The 18478-nt window shown below is 44.6% G+C and overlaps 1 protein-coding gene across 1 annotated transcript in view; it reads left to right on the plus strand.

Moving 5' to 3' along the window:
• adamts3 (ADAM metallopeptidase with thrombospondin type 1 motif, 3) overlaps positions 1–18478 on the plus strand; it is an 87636-nt gene that overhangs the window by 1131 nt on the left and 68027 nt on the right. Inside the window, 2 exon segments of the mRNA XM_060053462.1 lie at positions 1907–2361; positions 16708–16864. Coding sequence (XP_059909445.1) covers positions 1907–2361; positions 16708–16864 — 612 coding nt within the window.

The raw sequence follows: 18478 nt of genomic DNA on the forward strand, positions 1-18478 counted from the left end.
ACACCAAACACCAAACACACAAAGTAGACTTCTATTCCCTGACCAAGAGGCCTCAAAGGCTTTGTTATACCGGAAAGAAAACTCAATTTCTAAATCCTGTCCATCTGTTTTCCATCGTGAGGTTAAGCAATGAGGGAGCTGCAGCACTGTCTGCCCTGGTACAAGACGCACTATCTCGTGGACCCAAAGGGAGCGCTTGTGTCTGATAGGCTCCCACCTCACCTCTTCATGCACTAAAGAGGTGTGAGTAGGGGGCACCTGTGAGTAGGGGGCCGGAGCTGCAGGGAGTAGGGGCTGGGTGGGGGGGGGGGGGGGGGGGGGGGGGTGGGGGGGGGGGGGGGGGGGGGGGTTCTGCCGTTGGACTTTTAGCTTCAGAGACCCTTCTGAGGGTGCTTTGTATGAGCAGTGAAGGAGTGACCGTATGAAAGCAGTGAGCGGATTCCTTTGGTTTGCACTTTGCAGCATGCGATGTTGGCACTGTGGAAAATAGTGTCCCATCGGCTGGTCGGAGAACGTCTTTTACGTTTTGATTAAACAAATGAAGCTGTTGGGATAATATGGTTAGGCAATGCACCGTCTCCGAAACGTGTGTTTTGACTTGGAGATAGAGGAGCGTGTGGAAGTTACGTCGCAGCACACCCTCTGGATGCGATGTTGACATTATTAACTGATCATTTAGTCAACCGACACACCAACCACCAACAACCACCTACTATCCATCCCACCCCACCAACCAACTAACCAACCAACCAACGTTTGGTAAAATGCCATACATTTAATTCCTTACACAAAGTTGGTCCTTGTATAATAGGTTATAGCCTCCATATTTTGTTTTTATTTTGTAATATGTGTTATTGAAACATATTCTGCTATGGTTCAACTCATCATTGGAAGCGGACATGTTACCAAATAGACCAAAAAAGCCCTTAATGTTATTTGCACTTCTCAAAAGCAATGCGTGCTTTCATAGTTATTGCATGGAGCAAAGTGCTTATTAAACCTTGTAATAAGATTATAGTGGTGGCTCTGCTAATACTGCTACCTCTTCCCAGACCCATTATTTTACAAGCCATCAAAGTGACATCTGTCTTTCTTCCTATTTCAAACAGCCGTCATTCCTGTCCTCAGCATTTTTGCGTTCCCCGATTGTGTCAACAGCGCCGGCACTATGATTTGTAAAGCGTGTCATTTCTTCACAGGACAAATTTAGTCTTTAACAATAACACCTGCTTGCATGTCTTGTAGTTAGAAACAAAAATGAAAAGGGGCTGATATTCGTGAAATATTTCTGCACGCGTATCAGTCTCTATAAACATTTCAATTTGTCTTTCGCTGGTTCAAGTGCACAGGGGAAACCTGCTCCTAGATATCCTTTGAACCCAGAGACCCTCTATTATTGGCGGTAAACCTCCTCTTGTCTGTACACGTACGATAATGCATACACAAATTAATTGGAATGGACCAACCTAACACCAAGGCTGAATAAGGTAGCTGCTGGCTGCCGTTTATTATTGCCTTCACTTTTGGACAAACAATGTCCCCCAGAAGGGTCGGTGGTACTGGTCATATATGTAATAATGAGAATAGTCATGGTCATAGTAAAGTCAACCACAAGATATTTGACTATTAGTAATTTAGGAGATGCTTTAAAGTATATTGAAAAATGCATACACATTTGATTACGAAGCAGGTATGAGTAAGATGTTTACAGGTAGACTGCGGACGTTGGGGTTTGAACCCCAACACTAAAACGTACTCTGTCTTGGACACACCCTGCCATGGCCTTCCTCCTGCCGCCTCCAGTACTACTTATCTTTCTGCCTGAGTGTTGACACTGTCTTACCGCCTCTGGTGGGTTCTGTGGTCATCCTGTGTTAAACCATGACCCCGATGTGTCCCGAAACAGAGCTGCTCAAGAGCCGGCTGAAGGAATATGGCCTGGTCACTCCCTTCAGCACCGACGCCCGCGGACACTACCTGTCACACCTGCTCTCGGCCAATCACAAGCAGCGCGTCCGGCGGGAGGCCTTCCCCTCCGGGGAGCCCCAGCAGACGCTCTTCTTCAACATCACCGCCTTCGGCAAGGAGTTCCACCTCCGCCTGCGCCCCAACGACCGGCTGGTGGCCCCCGGGGCCAAGGTGGAGTGGCACGGCAACGATGGCGGCGGAAGAGAGAGCGAGGACGACGGCGGCGGCGGCGGCGGCACTGGCGACATGGGAGAGGGCGTGAAGAACCGAACCGGGCCTGGGGGAGCTGAGCGGATACTGAGGCGAGAGCTCCTCAAGACGGACTGCACCTTCATCGGCGACATCACAGATGTTCCCGGGGCTTCGGTTGCCATTAACAACTGTGATGGGCTGGTGAGTCTTCGCTGTTGTTCACACCCTCTCCGCCCCTCCCCCCCCTCTCATTCTAACCCCGTCTTCCCATTACGAAAGTGACATGACCTTGTCGTCGATTGTAAGGAGGTTTAGATGTCTATAACTCCCTGGTGGAGGTCCCTTTTCTTTAAAAGCCGCGGGCTGGCATTTTAACTGCACATTGTTCTCGATATATTCCTCAAGTGGAATGGACCAAATAGCTTTTGTGCTGAAGTTTGTCCCGGGTGAATGACTACCCATTACTGCCACAAATACGAGGGCATTTCTGTTTCCCTCGCCCTCCAACCATTGCCTCGCATGCAGCATGGATCTCCTTTTGTTCTTCACCACAGTGAGCAACCCCGCCACGCCCCTCTCATAAACCACTTGAACAGTAATTGACGAATGATTTAGGGCTGTTAGGAGTTGCCAAAGGTCCCAGATACCTACACTCCCGTTTAACAACAGTGGCGGCGTTTTGGCGTAATTTACTCTAAAGCTTGGGGTTTCAACTGAGAGTGATGAGCGCATATGAAGCACCCTGAAATGCCTGGTATACATTTTTTTATATTGAACCAGTTGGTGGTGTTGAGGGCTAGTGTTATGCCGATGTACTAGGTTGTTGAAGACCGCTGGCAAATGTTAATCGTCGAGGCTTTGTGTGTGAACGTGAACACCTGTCTTTGCGCACGTGCTTGCAAATGTGTGTGCGCGTGTGTGCACACGTCTTGTGTGTGTGTTTGTGTGTAAGTGTGTGTATGTTTGTGTATTTGTGAACAGCACACGTATGTGTCCATGAGTGCAGAAGTGTGTGATTTTGTGTCGTGTGTGTGTGTGTGCGTGTGCGTGTGTGCATTTGTGTGTGCATGTCAGTGTTTGTGTGTGTGCTATCCCACTGTGGCCACTTGAAGGTGTGATACGACAACATGGTGTGAAAGAGAGTAATTCCGCAGGTTTCTCAGGACCTCAGATAAACACAACCCAGAAGTCTCAAGGCAAAGCACATTCTGTTTGGGGTGTTTGTATTTCATCTGTGTGCGTGCGTGCGTGCGAGCGCCGGAGTGTGTGCGTGCTTACAATGAAAGTGTAGCAAATGTTGCCCATGCTGTGGAAATCAGGGGAGTTCCACTCCTTTAGTGACGATTGAAAAGAAAAGATTGAAAAATGCAGGTAGGCTTGCTGTGTTTCATTTTTACAACAAAACTAACTAAAACATTTTCGGACTTGCTCGGACAATTCTATGAAGGCCATTCTATTTCTGTTTCCCGTCTTGTGTGTGTATGTGTTTTTGTGCACACGTATGTGTCCATGAGTGCAGAAGTGGCTATAGCATTGTTGACATCCCAGGTCCGGGACTAGAGGGAGACGGTGTGAAGAATCTCTTCCATATATCTGGCAAGTCGTGGGGGGCCGGTGCGCCGCGCCCTGGACAGACCCCAGAAGGCGCTGGAGGTGGAGTTATGCAGGGTTTCCTGTTTTGCTTCAGATATATTATTGTATAAGTTAAATGATGGAGGTTTTAGAAGTGGATTTTAACAATGAGTGTGTTTCTACAATGGCCGTTCTAATTCACAGGTTTGTCCTGAAACCTTTACAGTCACTTTGTCTAAGGTTGTTGTTGGTGTCAGCTGACAGATGTTCTAGTTTATAGCCACCTGCTACTGGAGAAGTTTGCTTTTTTGCCCTGGCGGATTTTCAGTTTGCTGTTAGCCATGGAGGGGTGCCGACCATTATTATTACAGTTATCAGTCCCCTTCTGGATCAAAGATTAATGGTCGGCCGTATCGCGTTTGTAATGGTTCCGCCCGGTCAGGTGGTTTCCAGTACATGCCCATTCCATGTTATGGACATCTACTGATCCCGCCCCCAGCAACATGATATGAAATTCATGAAATAGATTAAAAGCAAACCAAAATGAAACCAAGATTTCAGTTTGTTTGCGGTCAGACTGTAGATGTTAATCTAGCGTCTGATTTGTGAGACTATCATCTTCAGGCATCATGGTCAGCTCTACTCCTCAGATGTGACGTACAGATGTCTTAGTCATCTTGCCGCTAACGAAAAATATAAATATTCATATTTAAAACATGAAAGCTGTTTACCCTTTACCTGCTGGAAGTGACTTCCAACGAACATTGGCTTATAAGAAGTGATGAGATACTGAGCCAACCACAGCAGACTAACCTTTTTAACCAAGATTGATGTAACTTTTGACGGCATAACTGTTCCTCAACATCTGTGTAATGGTCATTCCCCTGTCACCCCGAGAGGTGTTTTGGCCCATTTTTAAATGCCCCAGTCGGTGCTAAACATGCTGGGAAGTTATATTACCTGTTTATTTACATTTTCCATTTTCCTGGGAATTTTCTTTTTACATAGGAATGTGCAATAGGGCTTGACATTTTGACATAAATCACAGTTATCTACGTATATATTGCACACTATTTCAATTCACTACCCTTGCAAAGTCCTATCAACAAGAACCATGCCAAATGGAAATAAATATATATTTCCGTATAAAATGCTTTATATTATGTGGTGTGGTGTTTGTGTGTGTGCATGCGTAGTTGCGTACCTTGCCTCAAAAAAAGAAAAAACCTTGTTGTTTGCAACTTCATTGTCGTTTGATATTATTATTATTACGTTTAGGGCAGTAAGTCAAATTAAGTCTTGTCAAAGCATGTCTTGTTAATTATAAACTTGACCTCGTACACACACGATGTTGCTCTCTGCTGTGCTAAACCTGCTTCGATAAACCTTTCAGGAGCAAATGAGAGTCCTGCGCACGTCCTTTAAAATAGCTGCACAGCACATGTGTATAGGGTGGAGTTGCACTATGAAAGCACTGCAGTTTTAGTGGCTCGAGGGCAGAATAAAAACGAAGCGCGGCCAGTATACGATGTGCTCTAGTTTAGAGTGATGAATGGAGCTCTCGTTGGATTGTCCACAAACAGACTGCGGACCAAGCAAGTGATTGCGTGTGAGACACATAGCGCTGATGGATGTAGGATATTACTTGACTGTCAAAGACGCCATTTGATGTGCTCTGCCGCCGCGGCTACATCCAGGCTAGTGTGTCAATGTTGTTTGCGCATGATGTACACCCAATCTTCTGAGCTTTCGAGCTTCTTCAATCTCACTTTCCTGTCAGAACTTGTGTCAAGCTCAATTTTTGCCCACATATTTGAAACATAAAATTGTTAGTCAGGCCCCTTCTGGCCCGCCTTTCAGTTGAGCTTGTCGAAGCTTTAAACAAACTTTTCACCTGTGTCACACTTGCTAATGCTAATGCTAAAGGTATTTAATGAAAACCATCCGTCATGTCAGCCTCTTGACAGCACATTTCCACTTGTTCTTCTCCTGGCTATTCTATCATTCGTACCCTAGAAAAGTGTGATTTCAAATAATAAATGGAATAACTCGAGTTGGTGGAAACAACATGCCCTGTTAGTTAGCAGAAGCCCCTCAACAATGTGCGTTTCTACACGCCCGAGGAATAGCCAAACTCTTGTTTTGCATTTTCAAGAAACAGAACTTTGTCCAAAGCTGAACCAAGTAGATTTGACTCCATTATGTTAAACACCGATGTAAATGAATGTAAATTAGAAAGATCAACTGCATTTTAATCCAAGGATGTCCTGTGTACAGTGTTTCACCGTGTTGTAACCGTGTCCAAGGCAGTGAGTCTGCTTGAAATCTGAATTTAAATGGGGGCAAGGTTGGGGGTTGTATGCTAAATAAAAAGCATGATGTGCTACATAACAGATCAAAAGCCAGCCCGGAGTTACTGACGAAAAGGCCTGACATCGAGGAACCAGGGGTCTTTGATCTCAAGTGCTATCCCATGCCCCTCGCTAGGTGTGTGTTTTACTGAATCTTAATTATAGCCAGCCTGGTGTCTGGAACTGTTTACTGCAAGCAGGCAGGGCATATGCTTATGAAGCAGATAGTTCCTCCTCTCTGGTTTATACAGCAGTGAAGGAGTGAAGGGAGGCTGATCTGTCCTGACCCATATGGAAGACTTCAGACTTCATGTCGCATGTATGTGGGAGGCATGTGAAAATCTGGGGGAGTACAGGGATGAGTAAACTCAACCGGGAGAGGAGTTTCTCGATAAATGTGATAGAATCCAACAGAGTTCTGGACTACGTTACTGTCTTTACGCTTAAAGGCCTGAAATGCAAGTTTCCCCCCTTCTGATGTATCGAGGGGTTGCAACGTTTTAAAAAGGTTTGAAATGCCGAGCAAGTTGCCTCAGCCAGACTACAACCGCATCAGTCACACTTCCTGTCACCCATAACTTCCCATAAAAAGACTTAATCCATGCATCGGAGGCCTGTCGCTGTGTGACCTGCAAGGCTTTATTATATACAAAAGGAGGCCTTTGTGGTTGGATGGAAGCACCATGGCAGCAGTGGTCAACGGAAGGTATTGTCTCGGGGGTGAGCCGACTCCTTTTGAGCTGGCAGAACCCATTACCATGGTCAAGATGCTCACTGCCCTATCTTAAAAGCAATGTTGCGTTTTATTATTTCTTTAGTCTTTTTCTGGCTCTACCTCAAAAAGAATGATTCTGGAAAAAGGGGAGCCTTCTGTGCTATCGGATGCTTTTTGATCTAGTTTCCAGGGTACAGCCCTGGCGGCTCCAAAACATTTGACAGTCAAATGTGTTGCTGTTGCAGTGAGAAAAGCAGAGAAGAGACAGAATGCAGGAGTCTACGGTGTGACTTGTCCATCACTCTTCCCAACCACTGTGACCTGGTGAGATAGATATCCTATCCGTTTATTGACGTATATTTGTAACAAATTATTGTAATTGTTCAAATAAAAAACGGCAGGAACAATAAATGCCTTACAATTTTGTTTTGTTTTAAAAAATGTCAAAATTATACAATTTTGAGCGCCTGCGATAACCGGTGTACACATTTCGTTGTCATCTGCTAACCTTTAGGCCTATTTTGAATTCACTAAAATGCTAAATGGTATTCTACATTTAAAGGTTTTGATTTCTCTTTACGGTGCCTTTTCAAACACCTTTTCTTTCGGGTTCGACATAGCTTTTGGGAATACTATAGGTTCCACTGAGGCATCTTTTGCCTTTACCGGGATGTAATGATAGTGCTTGATGCCTCGAAGGCACCTGGTCTGCATGGAGATGTGGAGCGGTGCCGCTGGCTTTATGAGTATAGTGGGTTCTCCTCAGCGATGTTGAGGCCGGTTTCATCCTTTTGTCAGAAATTTCTCACACTAGGAAAAAAAACGGATCAAATCTGAGCCAAAATCGAATGACTTTAAGGCTTAGGTCTAATTTGATATTCTCTCTCTCTCTCTCTCGCTCTCTCTCTCTCTCTTTCTCTCTTTCTCTCTCTCTTTCTCTCTCTCTCTCTCTCTCTCTCTCTCTCTCTCTCTCTCTTTCTCTCTCTCTCTCTCTCTCTCTCTCTCTCTCTCTCTCTCTCTCTCTCTCTCTCTTTCTCTCTCTCTCTCTCTCTCTCTCTCTCTCTCTCTCTCTCCCTTTTTCTCTTAACACCTCTGACCTCCTCGCACTCCCACTGTGTCTTCTGCCTGAGCTCCTCTCGGATGATCTGACATAACACAGCGTAGCTCTGGGCTTGAATTCCCGCCTCTCTTCATCCCGGTGCAACCCGAGGGCTGCCATGTCGTTGAACTCCATGGCTTACAAATCACATCTTCATCCAGACGGTTCCGTTTCAATATAATATATCCCTGTATTATCACAAGATATAACCAAAGCTTTCGGTCAAAGACCGCATGATCTCCACTCACCGGAGACATTCAAACCATTGGCTCTGTTCCCTAAACGTCAAATCAACAGAAATCAAATTGATTCGTAAGCTGCTTACACGTAACAAAACCCCCCAAAAAAACGATAAAAAAGAGGACCTAGTTTCCTGGTCCGAAACCCATAAGCCCTTTTAGCCCATCCCACTATGGTCTGTTTATCAAATCCAGACTCTCACCAAGTCTCTGCTCTCCCCTCGGAGGCACTCTTCAGATGGAAATGTGACCTGTTACGGAGGTGGCCCTGCTTAATACATTCATACGCGGTGCCAGCCAGGGTGCAGCTGTCTGCCGGGTGCATATCTGCAGAGCATAATAGCGATGCCCGCGTAAGGTCCTAGTAGTCGCCACGAGAGTCACCTCATTTGTTTCCTTAAAAATAGAGTAAGGCAGAAAGAAGAAACACTCCCACGTTCCTGTGCTCCCTGTGTTTGTGTGTGTGTGTGCGTGTGTGCGTGTGTGCGTGTGTGCGTGTGTGCGTGCGTGCGTGCGTGCGTGCGTGTGTGTGCGTGTGTTTTTTCTCTCGATTATTCCTTCTATGTATGATTGGCAGCCCTGACACCCATGCAGACAGAAGGTACAGCTTCTCAGCGGGTGATGGAGTGACCTGCAGCGCAACCCCAGCGGGGTGGCCTAAGGAACCGTCTGGCTTGTGTTCCGACTCCTACCTCAGCGGGGACATGATAAAACATGGCGGCCCTTCCATCTGTGTGTGTCATGTTGCGTAATCAACCCTGCCAGGCATAATAGAGGGGGGAAGTGGGGGGAGCAGGGGGGAGGGTGGCGGTTCAGTGTCTGTGGTATGAGTGAAATGTAAGCACATGCCCTGGTGTGTGATGCATCAAAGTATCAGCTGGCAAATTCTTGGTCGGCAGCAGTTTTTCCGCTATTGTCAATCCAGTCTGGGCGTTCTCTCGCTCCGAGCAGCAGATACTAATATTATTCTGAGCTTTATGAGCAGAACAAAGCGAAACAACTGAGAAATGCTCCAACGTTTTTTTTTGGGGTGGGGGGGTGGTTGAAAGTCTCTATATGCTTCACTGGATCTCACTTATGTCCTCTTTGATATAAAGATAAACGGGGCTGGACATGCACCGCTTTTGAACTATATATCGAACTTTAGTGAGAAAAAAGGGGCAAAGAAAATATCCCTTTTGATTAGAAGTAAGAAAGTGAGTCAGTTCATCCTTTCAGTGAACTGTACTCAGCTCAGGCACAAGAGTCGTATTCACACGCAGTTGACTTAACCACGGCGCGGCCTAGAGCTGCCCGTTGCCGAGGCTTGACCAATAGCTGTTTGGATATAGGGTTTGAGGTGCAGGAGGGGAGCCACTCCCGGGATATGCCAGGGTTTTCTTTTTACTTCTTCTTCCTAAGTCTTTTCCCCTCTGCAGCATAGGGCCCTTTTAACAACCACGGGCTGATATTTGTGTATTAAACATTTTGAATCGTGAACTATATAAACCTAAGAGGAGGCCACACTGCTGCTGTCCTTACAGGCAGACATTCAGACCCTTTGACCAGCCCCGGGTTTTATATAGAGCAGAATGCAGACAGTTCACCACTACCTTCTCAAAGTACAATTTTAAATAGTAAATGTTTGCTCTGCAGGACATACAACGCATTGAAGCGACCCTAACCCTTTTTCACCCTCCGACCTCCCCCGTGTCTCAATCAGGATAAAACGCCACCAGTAATATATATATAAACACACGCTTATATATACTGCCTTACAGAGGTAAGCAAAGAATGTCTTTCAGACATTCTTAGTGTCAACATCGTTGCAGTAATATTGTAATATTTGAGAAAGTTGGCATGGTTGGTCTGTTCCATGAACAAGAGAGCATGAATGGTGAAGATCCATTGAGTTAAATTCATGGAACTCTTATTCAGTATAATGGAGGAGAATGCATCCACCCCGGTCTGGAATTGTTGTTCCAAATAGAGGATTTGGCCCATGCATTTTTTTTGTATTTTCAATGTCATGTTTTCCTTCTTTTCCCTTATCTTTCTCAAAAATACCCGGTTTCCACAAGTGGACCTTTCGTATCTCGTCCTTTATCAATTTTCCTCCTCTAATGGGTTCTTTCAAGAGAGAGGGATGAAACTCGCAGGTAAGGATGACGAAGGTTTGCACATTTTTGTACACATTTTTGAAAGCAAACACACCTTTGAACAACACCGTGGGTGAAAGGTGGCTGTGTCCTGACTCAATCCAGCCTTTTTTTTTTTCCCTCACTCCCGAGTCGCAGTGCCTTCTACTTAAAATTTTTTCTCTCTCTCGCTAAGGAAAGCACCTTTACACGGGGCTCCTTAAGAAGTTTAGACTGAAAGAGACAGAGTGTTTCTGAAAACCTGGAGGCCTTCAGCTGAATCCCATATGTTTTCTTTGGCACAGTGGCCGCTGTCTGCTTGGCCGTGGCCGAAGCTGGGTATATAAACCCAATGGAACACAGGGAGAGTCTTGATCCTGTCCTTCGAGCTTTCTATTTAGGTACCAGAGAGCTAGAGGCACGTCAGACACCTGTCATTGTCTGGTCCGTTCTGCTAAGCTGTCCTATTATCAGCCAGAACCGCCCCTGAAGCCACGCTCAGAGGGATCCTTGAGCATTGCAAGGTTTTGTTTTCTGATAAGTTTACATTTAATTGCCTCACCATTTTTCCCACACAAAATTGCAGAACACAAAGGATACTATGTGTTCTGGGTAAATGTGCTATTCAGTTGGACTGTAGTGGTAGTATCTTGGGATGTACATGTACTAACAGCCTTGGTTTTAGCCTTCTAATCTACACAACAACTAGTGTAAGTGTAGTTGATAATAACTTGAGCACCATCTGGACACTTACATGAGGATGGCAATGTGGACATTTTCGTCCACGCATTTAACGTCCTTCATTTCCTTTAGCCAATCTTGACAAAGTTCTACGGGAATTTTATCAGCAGGGCTCTTGGCCGGTATTTTTCCATATTGATATTTGGTCTGGTTACCTTTAGATATGGCAGGGAAGAGGATTTGAATTTAATTATCTGTGGCGGATGACATATTCAGCATACATCATGCCATAATAATAACTGTCTTGCAATAGATTGCAAGACAATCAATAGGTCAATAGTATATCATAGTTGCATGGCACAGCACAGTGCATTTCCTTTTGGGGTAATATTGAAGGAAAACTGAACAGGTTGTTATTTATTATGAAAGAGACAAAGACAGGTGCCCATTAGTTAATTTTAAACTATTATGAGCAATTAGCCTCGATGCTCAATTATATTTATAATTTATAATATTTATACATTCATTCTCCCTCCCACAGTCAATTAGTGTGTGTTTGTGTGAATGAGTTTGTGAATAATTAACAAAAATGACATGAAGATTGATGATGGTTTCCCCTGCCATCCTAAGTAAGGGTCCTTATTTGCCCCCAGTTTTCTATAAAATGGATCTTCTTCATCTTTGGACTTCCACACGGGTACCAGATTATCTGCTAAATTACTACAGGAGGGGGGTAGTTTAAGGAAAGAAATGTGGGCAAATTGTTTATTATATAGTAAAAAGGCTGGCATGGATTCTTATATGATCTCCAAATGTAATAAGACCTCCATCACGACAAAATTTTGCCCACCTCTCCAAATCCATTATCGTTTAACAGTTGTTGTTTACAGATACTGAAGCTTAGGCTCTGTTCAGCTGCCTCAGCGTTCGAATGACAGACACACACACTCGCGCAGTCTGCAGTGTGACTCCATAATACCTGATTCATTGACAACGCGGGCCCGGGGGGAGCAGGGGTGTCTGGCAGCTTTGCTTCGGACGGGGCTTTACGCAAGGCGATGGCAGACACGGACCCGTCTAATCCCCTGGGCTCAGGCTCTGTCACTGAGCCGTCATTTGGGCTTCTCGCACCCCTCAGGGGTGTCAGGGGACTCTTTCCCTACCACTACCGAGTCGAGACCATTGAGAGCTCACGGGATGCACAGTGTTCGCCGGACCAGTGAAACGTATAGATTAGGGCTGTCAGTTAAACGCGTTATTAACGGCGTTAACGCAAACCAATTTTAAGGGCGTTAATTTGTTTATCACGCGATTAACGCAAATTCTTTTATTTTATTTTTATTTATGGTATTTTTTTATTTTTTCTTCTTTGGTTCAAAACAAAGAAGCAGTAGCCTGACTTCTATGTTCAAGGCAGTATTGTTGTTCATCGTTTAATTGCATTATAGGCTTTATTTTTGTATCGTCCTGTTTTGATCAGGATATGCCAATGTTGTTATCAATAAAAAAGCAATTGCACAAGGCAAGCCGATGCACTTCTCCATGTTGATAAGAGCATTAAAATTAGAACAATTAATGGGACAAAGAAATCAAGGGATATTTAGCATAGAAAAAACATTTGCGATTAATCGTGAGTTAGCTATGACATTAATGCGATTAATCGCGATTAAATATTTTAATCGCTTGACAGCACTAGTATAGATCTGTGAGTTTTCCGGTTTAGTAATTTCAGCTGAAGGTCAACCTACACAGTTCAGCGTAGGATGGTGTAGATCCTCGTCGGATCTGTTGGTGCGGAAAGCCCACTCGCGATCGTCTGTCTTTTGTCCCTGGATATCTTTTGATTAGCCATATTAAAAGGGTTCCCTCTGGGAACGTGGGTAGGCGAAAGGCAGCCCCGCAGGGTGACCTTTCAAGCAGGAGTTGAAGCTCCGCTGATTGTATTCTGGTCCAGAAGATGAAGGTTTGATAAACGTAATGAGTAGCCAACCATCTCAACGTGATCGATGTTAAAGCGGGTAACATCACAGTTGCACATAAAGAGGAATCGGACGAATGCATTGCACAATCCTCCTTTCCTGAAAAAATTATGTTTTTCCGTCCTTATAGCCTAGCTGTGTTGCCACGTTTCATTTGACTATTAATACCGCAGTTATGGGTTTCTGTGTGTTTATTGTTCTTTATTAGAAGTTCTTCACATGGGTGCTTGCTTGTGAAGTTAGGTCCCACTGGTACACAGGCATTCGGCATTTGATGCTTCCTTTTTTTTTTTTTTTACTTTCCAACTTCCCTTTAAATGCAATGCAAGTAGACTTCGCAGTTGATCTGGGACTGAGAGAGTTGACAACGAGTCAGTGTGTATGGGGTGGTTGCAAAAGGCCGAAATGCCGACTGGGGTTACTGCGGCACCGGTAGATTTTGACAGAGTAACATGTTCTTGGAGCAGACCAGGTAGCACTTCCCCTTGGATTTTTTGTGGCAGAGAAAAACAACAACAGCTTGGTTCTTTGTGACAGTCAGAATATAATTGATACATTGATTGTACTGAGTGGATCATCTCAATTCGCTTTTCTTTTTTCCCACCGTCTATCGAAGGAGACCAGACATGAAATGATATTGACAAACATGCTCAAGTAACCTTCAATTAGCATTTCTACTGACATTTTTTGCAGGCGTATTCAAACAAAACACATTTTTTTTAAGACAATGCTTGTCAATCTTATGTAATTATTTTGTAATATTATTAACCCTGTTGCCAACTCAAGTGTGTTGGTTTGTGCGTGTGCAGAAGATCTGTGTGTGAGTGTGTGTTTGTGTGTGTGTGTTTGTGTGTGCTTGTGAATGTCTGCCAACATGAGCTTATCTCAAGTCTCATCTTGAAAACAATTCAAGCTTATCTAATGCTTCATTAATCTTTTTGCCTCACGGTCCTACAAACCGTGACTTCAAACCGCAGCATTCATTAACTGCACAGTACACACCTCTCCGGGTAACTATAACAAGCTCCAGCCGGTAACGTGTGTGTGTGTGTGTGTGTGTGTGTGTGTGTGTGTGTGTGTGTGTGTGTGTGTGCGTGTGCGTGTGCGTGTGCGTGTGCGTGTGCGTGGGTGTCTGTGGGTGCGCGTGTCTATTTAATGCTCAGAGATTACGAATGTCTTTCTCTAACGAGCTGCTCTTCTCCTACACGACGACCCTATGTCTTTGTTTGCCTGGTTCCCAACAAGCTCTGCAGCAAAGCAGGGACACAACAACACAGTCTCAAGCGGGAGGAATAACATCCACTCCCTGATGAAGTGAGAGCGGTATTACGCACACAAGCAGCCGGTTGTACAGCTAGCGTGGAGCCGCCTACGGAGTAAAGAGTGATACAAAAAACACCCATCCCTGGGGTTGAGGAGTGATCTTCCCGACAGCCTTCTGTTAATATTCATCATGGGCTGTATTATTCCTGACTCCCCCCTTACTTTGATACTATAATTGCAGTCTCTTGAAAAGTCAACAAACGTCCCTGCTGTACTGGCCTCGGAGCAGTGATTTTGTATGGTTCACTTCTTTCTCCTCACCGTTGTTACAGCCGGCCAAGGTTTAAACGTTGTTTCTGTGACGAGCGACGTAGTAAAGCCGAAGTGATTCCATGGTTGTACCACCGCTTCTGTGACGAGAGACATGGTAATGCTAAGGTAATTCCATGGTTGCAGCATGGAAAGAAAAGCCACAGAAGGTGAATCAGGGTTGTGGGAGTATTGTCTTAACCACTGTTTACTTTACATAATTATGCAGAGGGCTTGCTCCTGCGATCCCATTTTACGACCGGGGTAGGGGTGGGGGGGGTGGGGTAGGGACAGGCAGGAAGGCCCTAGCCACCCACTGAACAACTTCATCATTCTCTGAACTCTGTTCTCTCATTAAGCAGCTCAGCTCAAACCACATCATGTAACAATGGAGTGCAACCCACACTTGCTGAAATCTCTTTTCTCAAATTTGAAGTGATTGCCGGTTAAATTACTCTGCAATTCTCTTTCGATTTTGCATAATGTGTGGTATAGTGATATTTTTTAACATCAGTTGGTGTAGTGCAGGCTATCGTGAGACTGGAACGTTATCTTTTGCCTTTACTGAAGAGTAAGGTACGGTGCACCCAACAATGAATGCTGTAGGAAACACGTCACATCTGTAAGCTATGGAGCGGTATGCTGGTGTGTAGGATGTTTAGTTAACCAAAATGAATTGGATGCACTAAGACCGACTGTGAATATTCACAGCATGATTAGCTGTGAGCCACATATTTTTACCATTTTCAGAAAGACAAGAAACATACCATGACGATGTAGAGAATTACAGGGATTGGAGCCATATGTGAACAATACTTTGCAAAAACCCAATCCGTCCAAATGTGCCAAATGCTTTCGGTTTGCGTGCAGAAATGCGCCACAGCGCCCACACAGTGCCATATGCATATATAAATTGTTGTTTAGTAATGAGACTTTGACCCTGTGTCCCCAAAGTAATTTCATTCACATGGGCAGCATTTCCTTAACACTTATTGCGGTAACGAGGTGCTTAGAAGGCATGGCCACAGACCGTGATTGGCATGCAGGACTGAATCAAGAAATCTGAATGAGATAGTCTGTTCCCATCGGTCTGGATCCCCATCTGTAAAAGGGGTTGGAAAAATAATCGATTCTTCGATGCATCGCGATTCTCTAAAATGATTCCGTCCCGTTGCAGATAAATTAATAATCTGAATTAAAAAAACAAAAAACATTCTGTTCGCCAGAGAGGGATACTTTTAGAATGATTTAATTTATCTTCAGTGTGTATTTGCCAATCAGATTTGTCTTGACACGATTGCAATTCAGCCTACGCATAGCATGCACGCAAACTCACAGCCAGCCACAAGAACTCCTTCTAATTCAAGAGCAGCTTTTTCTTTAATGACATAGAAAAGAAAGATTAGAAAGAAAAGAAAACTGAAACCTATTTTTTACATACTTCGATTTTGTGTTGTAATGCAAGCTGCATTGATTATTGCATTGTTCATAGAAAGTGACAAAAGCTTTTTCTCTAATAAACAAAAGTAGGAAGTGATTAGCAAACTCTGAGTAGCAAACTCAGATGTATATGTATATTTTTGAAAATCAGGCATGGAAATGGAAAAAAAATTGTTGCATCGAGATGCATCGATAATCGTTTTAGAATCGAATCGTTGACCTCATAATCGGAAGCTAATCGTATCATGAGGTGCCACACACACTTGTTTATTTGTGTGCCAATCAGTCAGCCCTGAGGTTTACCGGCTTGCTCCCTGGCCAGCACCCTATAACCATGGACAGTACACAAATGATGTATTTGTAACAATAGTATTGAACTTACAATGTTAATGGTAATGGCTACTATTATTATCTTCATCAATGATAGCACCAATTGCCCTCCCATCCATCCCTATTCTTAGGGGTAGCCCGCCGCTTGGGGACCTCTCAAGGACCTCTCAATGATAGTTGTTCCTGCTTGCTTGTGTAAGGAGGTGTCATCTCATAGGGCCTGTGGAGCCCTTTGTGTGTCTCACTGCGTGTGATGAAGGCCTCTACCAGAATAGACTTGACGTCCCTGACTGCGCCATCTCAAACATGAAGTTGTATGCTGTGTGTTCTCTCCGGATGTGTCGGCGCTTGCTGTTGCCGTCCGGGGGCGTCGGCTCTCAGACGACGAGGCTCTCCTCTTCTTCGTCTTCTTCTTCTTTCCTCTCTGACGAGCCGACTGTTTGGTTCCGCAGGCGGGGATGATCCGGACCGACTCGGACGAGTACTTCATCGAGCCCTTGGTGCGGGGCGCCCAGGAGCTCGAGGACAACGGCCGGGTCCACGTGGTCTACCGCCGCTCGGCCATGCTGCAGGAGCCCTCTGACGACCCCCTGGACGACCACCAACACGGTAGGCCTCTCAGGCTGCCAGGCCAAGCAGCGCTCAGACACTCACGGGCCCCAACGCAACAATAGATTGCAGTAGAATCATGTTTTCTTTATTTTCTATATATTTTTTTGCTATATATATATATATATATGCATGAATATATGTAGACAGTCTTGTGCACGAAGGTGCGAAAAAAGAGCGGTGTTCATTGAAGGTACTAATAGAGTTGCGTTCATTGGAGGTGCTAAAAGAGTTGCGTTCATTGAGTTGCTAATAGAGTTGCGTTCATTGAAGATGCTTAAAGAGTTGTGTTCATTGGAGGTGCTAAAAGCGTTGCGTTCATTGAAGGTGCTTAAAGAGTTGCATTCATTGCAGGTGCTAAAAGCGTTGCGTTCATTGAAGGTGCTTAAAGAGTTGCGTTCATCGCAGGTGCTAAAAGCGTTGCGTTCATTGAAGGTGGTAAAAGAGTTGCGTTCGTTGAAGGAGCTAAAAGAGTTGCGTTCATTAAAGGTGCTAAAAGAGTTGTGTTCATTGAAGATGCTTAAAGAGCGGCGTTCATTGAAGGTGATGATCTATTTGGTGAACGGTGACCTGAATGTAACCGTCTACGCCTACTGAACGTGTGCGTTGGCGCCGTACACTCTCTCCATAGTGAACGATGCTCACACACTGTTTACCGGCTGCAGCCGAGGATTTAACCTAATTGGCACGCCTGCATGGCTTCTTAAAACAATAACAACAACGTAGTCGACAGAGTTTTATGAACCAACAAGTACAGATTCGAATGGTGAAAAACACACTGTTATATGCAAATTTTGGCCTCCGGGTCTGAGGAAACAAGTCGGAACATCAGCCACATCGGCAACCAATTTAAAAAGACATATTGAATTGATTGATACATCCTACCAGTCTTTGAAAATGTTTGGGACTTAATGACGATTATCACAAGAAGGGTAAGCGTTGAGCCAACAGCCGCACAGTTCCTCCATCCAAGTCAACGTTTGGTTTTTCACTCTCTGCATAATCTGTATAAATACTCTGTTAATTAGCTTGGAGTTCTAGCATTGTCCGGTATTACTCATCGTTGAATAACTAAGCCCTGTCAAAGTTTGTCCCACGACACTTGAAGCGTTGACAGGCAAGTTCACATGCATAGCAGGCATAGCTGTTCTGCCCTGACTTGACCTGAATGTTGACTGGTAACCAAGTACACGGAGAGCAGAGCTTTTCCTTCAAACACAGGAAATGTACTCAAATCACTCCATGCCCCCTCAAGCCTCACACTCGTTAGCCACCCTTTAGTCATGCTCAAAGCTTGGTCAAAGAAGGCCTTCCAGGTCGGAAAATACACTTTATCTGCACAATGGAGGTCTTGGATACTTGGAATTGGCAAACATTTTCCAGGAAGAGATCAGTGATTACAAACCCCACAGTGCCAGGGGGGGACCAGAAATAATTTCCCTGCATTTGATTTCTTGTATTGACTGAGGTGCGAGGCATGTCTAGGCATCACGGCAATTTAAAGTTATACCCACGTGTTTCTTTATGTTGCTTCATCAGAGTCCTGAGGGGGCCCCCCCAAAAAATAAATAAAAATAAAAATAAAAATTCTTACTTGTATACTTCTGGCTTTAA

Source organism: Gadus macrocephalus, chromosome 6, assembly GCF_031168955.1.
Source record: "Gadus macrocephalus chromosome 6, ASM3116895v1".
NCBI lineage: Eukaryota > Metazoa > Chordata > Actinopteri > Gadiformes > Gadidae > Gadus > Gadus macrocephalus.